General features: G+C 45.1%; 1 protein-coding gene across 2 annotated transcripts in view; it reads left to right on the top strand.

The window, feature by feature from the left end:
• Window positions 1-655: 655 nt before the first annotated feature.
• Ppp4r3a (protein phosphatase 4 regulatory subunit 3A) overlaps window positions 656-10,988 on the top strand; it is a 43,864-nt gene continuing 33,531 nt past the window's right edge. The window contains exon 1 of one of the 2 annotated variants that reach the window (XM_004635137.3): window positions 656-1,662. In XM_004635137.3, the coding sequence (XP_004635194.1) occupies window positions 1,521-1,662 (142 nt within the window). In that variant the 5' untranslated portion in view covers window positions 656-1,520. The remainder of the gene's footprint in view (window positions 1,663-10,988) is intronic. The other variant, XM_004635138.2, reaches the window with a different exon arrangement.

The raw sequence follows: 10,988 nt of genomic DNA, 5'->3' as shown, positions 1-10,988 counted from the left end.
CTCCAGTGCTTGGATTATAAGCGTGCATCAACATACCCCGCAACAGGTTCCTTTTGTACTGGGAATTGCACTCGGGACCTTGCGCTTGCCAGGCAGGCGCTTGTGCCACTGAGCTATATGGTCGGCCCAAGCACAGTATTATCTAGCGCTGGGAATTATCGCTCTTGATCCCACGGTCCCGTCCTTTCTCAAGCCCCTCCAGTTTCTTTTGCAATATAGAGGTCTAGAAAAATCTCAATTCTACCAAGGGGTAGGGAAATGAGGGCGACAGCGGCGTAGCAAGGTGGAGTTCTAGAACTGTCACTTGGGGGTCGGTTCCACAAAGCCGCACCGCGGCTGCTTCCGGATCGGTCCGCCAGCGCGAGCCCGCGGCACGCACAGGCCCTGCTCGCCCGCCGCCCTAACCCACGGCCCTCCCGCGGCGTCTCAGCTCCACCCCGAAGAAGCTCCGGGGAGGTCGCGAAGCACGACCCACACGCGGGCGGCAGGCAGGACACACTCTGGGGGCTCCGAGGAGGGTGGGTGGGCGCCCGCGGAGCAGGAGCAGCGGCGGCCGAGACCGCAGGGACAAGCGCCAGCGAGGCGGCAGGCGGGCTCCACGCCCCTCCGAGCCCGGAGCGGGGCTGATGACGAACACAGAGCGCGACGGACGCACACAACGCCCCGCGCTCGCACGACGCTGCGTGCAGGGAAGCGCGGGGAGTCCCGGGCCGTCACCGGCGCGACTACCGTCCCGCCTCCTCCGTTGTCGGCGCTCCCGCCACCTCGGCAGTTCCGCGCCCGCCTCCGACAGAGCCCTCCGCCGCAGCGAGGCTGCCGGCCTTGCTCCTGTCTCTTTAAATGGTGGGGCCGCCCGGTCGCCCCTGCAATTGCTGCCTGGGTAGCCCCGCGCGCCCCTTTTGAGGGGTGAGCCAAGATGGCGGCCGCTTTAGCTCAGTGAGGAAGACGGAAGAGGCGGCGGCAGCTGAGAGAAAGCGACTTCCAGCAACCTGGCCCTCTTCCGTGGCCGAGGGCGTTCGGAATCTCCCAGACAGTGGTAGCAGTCGTCCCAGAAGCAGGCGCCCGCCGGCTTTGGACATTTGAAGCAAAGGAGCGGAGCGGAGCGACTGGCTGCGGCGGCAGGGCAGGGTACAAGGAAGGAAAACATGGCGGCGGCGCCTTGACGAGGCTGCGGCGGCGCGGGAAGCTGCTTGGCGGGGATCATGGCGGAGGCGGGAGCAAGACAGTGACGGGGCCCCGCGTTCCTATCGCGGCGGGGCAGGAGGGTGCGCGGCGCTGCACGCCCCCTTCGGGGCCGCCGGGCGGCCGGGCCCGGACAATAGCGCAGCGGAGCCGGAGCAAGCGAAGGCAGCAGCGCGGAGCGCGGCCCGGGAGGAGCCATGCGGGCGGCGGCGTGGCCCCGCGGCGGCCAGTGGCGGCAGTGAGGTCGCTGGGCCCTCCGCTTGTGGGCGCCTGCCTCACTCGGACCCCGTTTCTGGGCGACTCCAGCGGGGCCTCCGCCCCGGCCTCCGGGCGGCACGATGACCGACACCCGGCGGCGGGTAAAGGTGTACACGCTCAACGAGGACCGGCAGTGGGACGATCGGGGCACGGGGCATGTGTCGTCCGGCTACGTGGAGCGCCTGAAGGGCATGTCCCTGCTTGTCAGGGCCGAGAGCGACGGTAAGTGCAGCGCCGCCCTGGGCCACCTCCCTGGTTCTCGCGGGGCAGAGGCGCTCGCCTCGCGTGTGCGGGCTAGGGGTTGCGGGCTGGAGGAGGGCGGGTCCCGGGGGCCTCGAGCCTGCGAGTGCCTCGCGAGCGCGCGAGGGGTTTCTCGGCTCAGGCTGCCTGGGCACGTTTAAGCTTCGAGTACTCCTTTGAGCTGTGCTGCCCTGACGCGTGCAGAGGTCGGGGGCCGGGGATCGGGCGCCCGGGTGTGTGGTTCTGCACCAGAGTGACCTTGAGAAAAGCACGGGTGAATGCGATCTGCCTTAGTTCACCCATCTGTAAAGCAGGTGTGCAACCATGATTCAAGCCAAGAAGTTCTAAGCTGTTGCACACTTTGAGAAACATTTTGGTGGGTTTTTTGTGTTTTGTTTTGTTTTGTTTTGTTGTGTTTTTTAACTGTTTGGCTTTATATTTCTGATCCTGTTGTCGGCTGGCAACACTGTTTCTTGGGTATAGCAACTTCACAGTGGATAATGTTGATCTTCCTTTTGAGGATAGAATTGTTTTCCCCGCCGCGGTTGTGTTTTAGGAACGCAGGATTTTGTGTTTCACTGCGTAAACAGCCTGCACGTTTGGGATTATTTGATCTTGAGCGTTTGCTTGCTTAAATGTCTTCGCAATTTGATTTGTTTAACAGGTGGAGAGAAGTTAACAGATGTGTTTAAAACCTTTTTGATCTGTCCTGGTGTCTGCATGAGTTACGGTTTTTTGTTTATGTCTTAATACGGGTTTGAACCCAGGAAACGCTGAGTTTCACTGCCAGGCCTCTCCTGAAGCAGGGCTTTACTAACTTGCTGTGTGCCTTGAACACTCACTAATGAGTGGCAGAGATTACAGGCCTGTGCTACTTTGTCGGTCTCCCACAGGTTATATTTACAAGTCCAAAGATCAACTTGTTTGAAAACAATGAGATTTCCCTTTTTCTTTTCCTTTTTTTTTTTTTTTTTTTTTTTTTTTTTTTGGCAGGGGTAGTGGGTCTTGTGTGTGCTGTAGCCCAAGGTGGCCTTGAACTCATGATTCTGCTGCTTCGGCCTTCCCAGTCTTGGGATTACAAGAGTGTGCCAGCACCTGGCAGTTTCACATTTTAAAAGACTAGGGTTGGTGTACTGTGAATTTCACTTAAAACTTTCAAGCTTGATAAAACTCTTCAAATTATTTCTCTGGATACAAAAGTAGTTATTTGCCACCTATCTTGTTACATTAGCCTCTGATTTTACAATAAGCAGCTATGTCAGATCATTATGATTGTAGTTCTGTATCTGAATTACAAACTTAAAGGAATTTTTTTTCCTGTTGAACTTTGTCCAGAACTCCAGTTTCATAAAAACAAGATTGTAATTACAAATTGTATATACTGCTGTTGATTTGAATTAAAGAAGTAGTAATTTGGAGAGTACAATTACCAACAGGTTTCTTCAGTTTTTGGTTTGGTTTGGTTTATTGCGTGGTACTGAGCATGGAAACCAGGGGAAACTGAGCATGGAAACTGAGCATTGTAACCATTCTGTTACAATGCTCTCCCTTTTAATTTTTGAAAAGGTCTCACTAAATTATGAGGAAGGCCTCAAACTTGGGTCTTACACTTCTGAGTACTGGAATTATAGGCATATGCATGTCCAGCTCCTACAGATTTTATTTTCAGGCTACCCAAAATGATTTCAAATTGGAGCAGAGGGCTGGTGAGATGGCTCAGTGGTCTAAAGCACCTACTTAGAACAAGCTTAGCCAAAGCACAGGGACCCCGGTTCAATCCCCCAGCACCACATGCCAGCCAGCCCCTCCCCCTGGTGGGCTGAGCTGGTCACACACACGTAAATAAATAAAATTAAAAAAAAAAAAAATTGGAGCAGAGAGTGGTGGCACACATCTGTGATCCCAGCATTCAAGAGGCTGAGGCAGGAGTTACTGCAGGTTCCAGGGCAATCTGGGCTACATAGTGAGTTCAAAACCAGCCTGAAGCTGGGCGTGATGGTGCATGCCTTTAATCCTAGCAATCCAGAGGCTGAAGCAGGGAGGATCTTCAGAGTTCGAGAACAGCCTGAGTTATAAAGAGAGGCCAGCCTGAACTGCATAGCAAGACCCTGTCTCAAAAAGACCAAAAAAAAAAAAAAAAAAACCTGCACTACATAGAGAGGCTCTGTCTCAAAAAAAATTTTTTTCTTAAGACCAAATTAGTACTTATGTCACTTATTTAAAATACAAGCAGAATGTCAGATACTGTACTGATTGTGTGCAGCTATTGCATAGTAACTTACACCTACATCATTGTACATTGAAGAAACTTTTCACATAATGAATTAGGAAGGATAGGTTTTTATGTTTCTTGTTTTGATTGAGTAGGGGTAGCTGAAATTCAAACCCAGGGCCTTGGGATTCTAGGCAAGTCCTACCACTGAGTTAGGATCCCAGCTGCCAGTTAGCTTTTTGTGAGATAAAAGTGTGTGTAGATTTTTCCATCTATTCTTTGAGATTTCATTACAAATAATACACACGGCCTTATATTTAGTATACATGCTGCCAAAGCGAGCAAATACGGCCTTGACATTGTGTTTGAGTTTCCATTTTGGGGGGATATTTTTAACACAGGAGTGCATGCCTTTGGGTGTCCTGTAGCCTGAGGGTGTCTTTAAACTCAAAATCGTGAGCCACCACCATCCCTAGCTTCCCCTTGGTTTGTAAGCATACTCCCAGCATGCTAATATAAAAATCTAGTGTGTCTTTTTCACGTTTATATTTTTACCACTTAGGAAATAGCCTTTCTTCTTCAGTCTGAAAGTTTGGGAAGGGCAGAAGAAGGCTGCGCAACATAGCTAAGAAGTAAAGTGGATTCAAGTTATTTAAGTAGGAAAGAGTGCTGGGCTAAATCATGATCTGGCTGTGGCACAAAGTTGTAAAGAAACATCATTCCAAAGAATGGTCTTAGAAAAATTCCAGGATACATGTGAAGTAATCTTCAGTCTGATGCTCAACATTTTTTCCTAAAAGGAAAATTCCAAATTCTATGTGCCAGAAACTCTGTAAGTAGTTTACTTACAAAGATTTACTTAATTCTCAAACAGTTCTCTGGTGGCAGTGCTGTGATTAGCTATATTTTACAGATTGGAAAACAGGCTTAGAGATGGTAAGTAACTTAACACCTGTAGGCGTAGGCCATCAGTGTTCAGTTTAGGGGTGGTGATTTTTGTTTGTGTGTTACATCTAGCCTACAGCCTGGACCTACTACCAGTATCTGCAGCAGATTTAAACTCCCATATCAAAGCCAGGCCTGATGGTACACATCTGTAGTCTCAGCTCTGGAGGCTGTAGCAGGGTATAGCAGCCCTGGGCTGAGTAAATGAGACTTACGTTGCCATCCACTTACATTTGCTGCTTTATTCTTGGCCTCAAGATTTATTTCAGAGAAAATGAAGACAGATTTTAGCCCAGTAATACTTAAAATTATAGTTTATCACAAAGTTACAGGTGAAAGTTATTGCATTGTTAGTTTGGGTTGCCTTTTGTGTTTGTTTCTTTATCATAGGATAATTGAGTTGGGAGTTTTGTGTGTGTGTGTGTTGAACAAAATGTGAAATGTTTGATTTTTTTCCATAAAGTGAGTCATTTATCTAATAGAAAGTTAAAAGTTACTGAGTTTCCCTACTCGACCTAGACCTAATTTTACTCCAGGTTTTTTCCCACAATTCCTTAGGTTTACTTGGCACTGGAGATTGAGCCTGGATCCTTCACACTGAGCTACATAAACACTTTTTAAATTATATTTTTTATTTTTGAGCAAGGATCTAAGTTGCCCACCTGAACTTGAATTTAAAATCTTCCTGCCTCAGCTTTGCAGTGTTGGGATTACAGGTATATACAACCAAAAACAGAATTTTTTTGGTTTGCAAAATAAACTTTTGTGACATGGTAATTTCCTTAAAATGGACAATTTTCCAATTGAGCTAATTTAGAAAGAAATTGTTCAGTGCTAGTGATAGGAGCTTTTGTGTATAGACGGTGGCAACCTTCTGTTTTTGTAGGGATTTTAGTTTTTGGTATGTCAGTAATCCAGGATGGTCTTTCAATCTTCTGCTTCAGTCTCCCCATTACAAGTGTATGCCACCGTGTGCAATTTTCTTGTTTTGTTTTGATTGTTTAGTAGGTACCCTTAGAAATGTAGGTTTAGGGCCGGCCAGATAGCTTAGTGGACTGAAGTGCCTGCTTAAGCAGGCCCAGGAATCAGGGTTCAATCCCCAGTGTGCTGTGCTGGCCCTGCCCCTGGGACATACTTAGTGAGTGAGACCAGGCATGGTGGCTCACGCCTGTAATTCCAGCACTTGGGAGGCTGAAAATAGGAGGATTATGAGTCTCGATTGTGTAGTGAGATCCTGGAGAACCTGTAAAACATTTTTAAAAAACAGAAAGAAATGTAGGCTTATTTGTCCAAAGCCATTCATTGGTTAAAATGGTATATAACCTGGGATACAATTCAGACCTTTCTTTCAAATTGAAAACATTTTTCTTCTCCATACACTGCTTAGTGATTGTAAATTGTTTGAGAACAAAAGTCTACGGTTTCGGCTGTTGCATAGCAAGGGTAGCTGGTTTTAATTTTCTCATTATTGAGTCTGAGTTAGGCAGTTTATAATGCCATTGAAACTGTAGGCTTAGCTTTTATTGGAAGGCTGTATGCTTCTGTAAGATCCAAGAAGGCAAATTATTTTCTTGGGGGGGGTTAGTACTGGAAATTGAACCCAGGGCCTTCATGCCGAGCTGCACTCAACGTTTTTCATTTTTTGAGACAGGATCTCTGTAAGTGACTAAATTGCTCAAGATGGTCTTGAATTTGTTAATCCTCCTGTTTTGCACTGCATTTGGTTACCTTAAATTTTATAAAGTAGTTTTTACATTTCAAAATAGCCTTTTTCTTTGCTCTACTAGGATTGAGCTCAGGGCCTTGTCTATGTCAGCAGACTACCACTGAGCTCCAGCACTGCTCCTACCACTTCCTCCTCCTCTTCCTGTAACAACTCCTCCTCTTTCTCTTTCTCTTTCTTTTTCTTTTGTGGAGGGTTGTTTGTATGTTTGAGACAGGGTCTCCCTGTGTAGTTAAGGTTGGCCTTGAACTCATTCTGTAGGCCAGGCTGGTCTTGATCTAATGCTGATTGATCCTCATGCTTCAGTCTCCTGAGTCTTTCATTTTTTTATTTTGAAACAGGCTATCACTGTGTTGCCCCACCTAGCCTTGAACTTGCAGTCCTCATGCTTCACCCTCCTGAACAGTTTAGGATTACAGGCATGCATTATCACACCTAGTTCAGAATAGTATTATCTATTATCTGATTTGTCTATGTAAATATTTAAATGCTTGGGGCTGGTGAGATGGCTCAGTGGTCTAAAGCACCTACTTAGAACAAGCTTAGCAAAGCACAGGGACCTCTATTCAATCCCCCAGCACCACATGCCAGCCAGCCCCGCCCCCTGGTGGGCTGAGCTGGCCCCACACACACAAAAATAAAGAAAGGTAGCCTTTAGAAAAAAAAAGTCAAGAAATTAAATAATAAATAAATGTTTACAAAAATATTTAAATGGTTAAATTCTCATTGTTACTGGAGATTTGAAGATAATGACAGGAGTAGCACCACCTATAATAGTAAAATCGGAATCCTGTCCTTCCACTTCTTATAGAATCCTGTATCTTGATGTGTGTGGGTGGGAACCCTACTATAGTTAGAAATGGTCAGAATGCTCTAGGTAGAAAAGCCTTTCTGTTCTCTTTCTGATTTTGAGAGAAATGAACAGACAGCATCAGCCTTTTCTTCATTGCTGTTTTTCTAAGTCAGTAAGTAGTATAGAATCTTTCATACGATAACATTCCAGATGTATAGTTAGTTACCAAGCACTCATTATCAGGACTGGGGGAATTTTTCCCTTTGAAGAAATTGTTTAAGCCATTTTTTCCTTATATACACGAGTTTTGTAGAAAATTCAAAGTCCAAAATAAAGTTAAACAAACATTTACTTATCTGTTGCACAGTGATAGCAGAGAGCCATCAGCTAGCCTGGGGTTTGAGCTGATGGAGTTTGAGTGTTTTAGAGGCTTGACCTAAATATGGTACGTTTTAATATAATGCTACCATCCCCCCCCCCAGCCTTCATTTCAGTTTTGAAAACACCATTAGGTGCACTGTGAGCCAAAGAATGAGCAAAGAGGGACTTTTAAACATATTTTAGTTCCATGGGGGTGGGGGTTGAATCCAAGGCTTGGATTGAATCCAATACTAGGCAAGCAAACGTTCTACCACAGAGCCATTCCTCCAGCCTCATTAACTTATTGGTGATGCTGCTGCTTACTAATGAAGTATAATATCTACGTTCTTACCTTTAGCTTTGAGTTTTAGTAATAATGTTGGTTTGTAGAAGCTGAAAGGTTAAGCTACTTACCTAGGAATATCGAACATGGAGCTGTTGAAATCCTTTAGTATTGCCCAAAGTAGAACTAAGACCAAGAGCAACATTTGTTCCTCTTTTTTTTTTTTTTTTTTTTAAGATAGGCTCTCAGTATGTAGAACTGGCCTTGAACTTCATGCAATTGACTTGCCTCAGTCTCCCCTAGTACTCCCCACCACACCCAGCCTATTATTCATTTGAGCATTTGGTAATACCACCCCACGGCAAGGGTGCGGACACTGGCACTTGCTGTCCTTGTCAAGACTGACTGCTCCATGGACAGGAACCCTTGTTCATCTCCTGGCAGAAAGAAAACAAGTCCATTAGGACTGTGCAATTCAGGATGAGAGCCATAACAGAGAAGCCCTGGAGGCCCAGCCCTGAGCATCAAGATGTGGTTTTGTTGTTGTTATTTTTGTTTTTGTTTTTTTAAAAAATTTACTTAGTACAGGGTCTACAGGGTCTCACTGCACCAAACTCAGTAATCCTCCTGTTTTCAGCCTCCCAAGCCCTGGGGTTACAGACATGCACCACCATGCCCATTATCATTTTGCCCTCTCGGTACACCGTGGGGGCAGGTCTGCCTTGTAGACCTGCCTAATAATAAGCAGGCTTTAATCAGCTGAGCTATCTGACCAGCCCTAAGGTGTGTCTCTTGATAATGCAAATCCCCCTATGTTTTTTTTTTGGTTTTTTGTTTGTTTGTTTTTGTTTTAAAGTATTTGGTTGTTACTACTCAGCGTGGACTTAGAGATCCACCTGTTTTCAGCCTCTCTGGTGCTAGGAATATACCTCTGTGGCCCTGGTCAGCCCACACTGGGGGTGGGGCTGCCGCACATGTGGTGCTGGGGATGGAACCTCCATCCCTTTGCTTCTCTGAGGAGGCACTTCAGTCTCCTGAGCTACCCACCATCCCCAAAGCTTTGCTTCCATCTTTTCCTTCCATTCTTTTTTTTAATGTGTTTTGTGCAGAGTCTCACTAAACAGCTCGCACTAGTAATCTCAGCCTCCCTTTTGCTGGGATTGTAGGTATGTACCAGCACACCCAGTCTCCCCCATGTCACTTGTTACTTGTGTCTTGTCTTAAACTTTAAAAGTTTTTATTGCATCAAAGAGACACAAATTATGTGTAACATGGATTTTTATGAAATAAGCAGTACACGGATAAAGTAACAATATAAGCAGCACTCCAAAAGCCATAAATTCCCTCAGAGATACCTATGAGCCTAACCATAGATTAAATACTAGTGGTTTTTTTTGTTTGTTTGTTTTAATGCCAGTGTTTGAACTTTACATCAATGGGATTATATGGTATATACCTTTTTTTCCAGGTTTCTTTTATTTGTTTGTTTGGTACGGGGTATTACTATGTAGGACTTGTAGTGATCCTTCTGTGTCAGCCTTCCCCAGCAATGGGATTATAGGCATGTGCCACCACTCCCAGTTCCCATGGCCTGCATGGCGGGATAGCATGCGAAACCAGTGATGGAACCTGGGTCCTTGTGCTTTCCAGGCAGGCGCTTAGACCACCAAGCTATCTCTCCAGCCCCATACCTTATTTTGAAATTTTAAGAACTCATATGTAATATTGTGGATGTGAGTCCTTTATCAAATACAATTTCCAGGTTGTTGTTGTTTTTTTTTTTTTTTTTTTTCTTATTCTCTGGATTGTCTTTTATCTTGATGTTGTTTGCAGTACCGTTAAAAGTTTTAATTTTGATGACATCTAACATACTGTATCAAAGCTTATCTGTGGTTTTGGATGGGTTGTACTTTTGTTTAAAGAGGCATTTACTTAGTTGGTTCTATGCCACTAGACCTCTGTGGATAAATAATTTTTTTTCTTTTTTTTTTTTTTAAGGGAAGGATCTACAGGGTATCTAGGGTCTCACTACCAGATCGGACTCAGTGATCCACCTGTTTACAGCCTCCCAAGAGCTGGGATTACTGGGGCGCGCCACCATGCCCAGTCTCAATTATTGTCTCAGCTGGCCCCAAGGATTGAACCCCCGGCCCCTGTGCCTGCTTGCAGGCACTTTAATCCACTGAGCTATTTGGCTGGCCCATAAATAAAATTTTATAAAGTATTCCAGTCCTTTAATGTGGTTTTCTACAGATGGATCATTTCCAAAGATATGAATTGTACTGCATTTCAAAGTAGTTTTTTGCAGTGTATTTTCTCAGAGAAACTTCTAAGTATAGTTAGGTAGATATTCAAGCTAATCTTTAAAAAGTAAGTTTGAGCTGGGCATGCTGGTGCATGCTTATAATTCTAGCACTTGGGAGGCTGAGACAGGAAGATCAAGAGTTTAAGATTGGGTGGGCTACATTGTTCAAGGATGGCCTTGCTTCAATGAAGCCCTATGTCCAAAAAAAAAAAAGTTTAATCCTTAAGTACCTGGCATAGTTTATTATTTCAGTGGAAGATAGCAGAGTGCAGCTTATGTTCTGGTAGTTGAAATGAAGAAAGAATACAAATACAAGTTGAAGACTTAGTTTTATGTTTTTGTTTTGGGGGTTATTTTGGAGGGGGTGTTTTGTAGTTCTGGGAATTGAGGTCAGGGCTTTGCATCCTGAAGCATATGTTCTATCGTCACCCAGATTTTTGTATTTTTGTTTATTTTTGTTGTGTAGTGCTTGGAATGGAACCCAGAGTGTTGTGTGTGCTAGGCAAATGTGCTACTACTGAGCCACACTTCCACCCTCTGACTTAGTGTTTTTAAAAGTCTGTAGGCATTATTTTTTTTTTTTAAATGTATCAGGTATTTAATTAGGTTCTTAGTAAGAAATTTAGAACACTAATTTATGAGGGTAAATTCCATTTGTCAGAGCAAAAACGGATCGCAGGTAGCCCC

This window comes from Octodon degus, unplaced genomic scaffold, assembly GCF_000260255.1.
Source record: "Octodon degus isolate 3935 unplaced genomic scaffold, OctDeg1.0 scaffold00070, whole genome shotgun sequence".
Taxonomy (NCBI): Eukaryota; Metazoa; Chordata; class Mammalia; order Rodentia; family Octodontidae; genus Octodon; species Octodon degus.
Note: the sequence above shows the minus strand (reverse complement) of the source record. Positions and strands in the feature narration are given on the sequence as shown.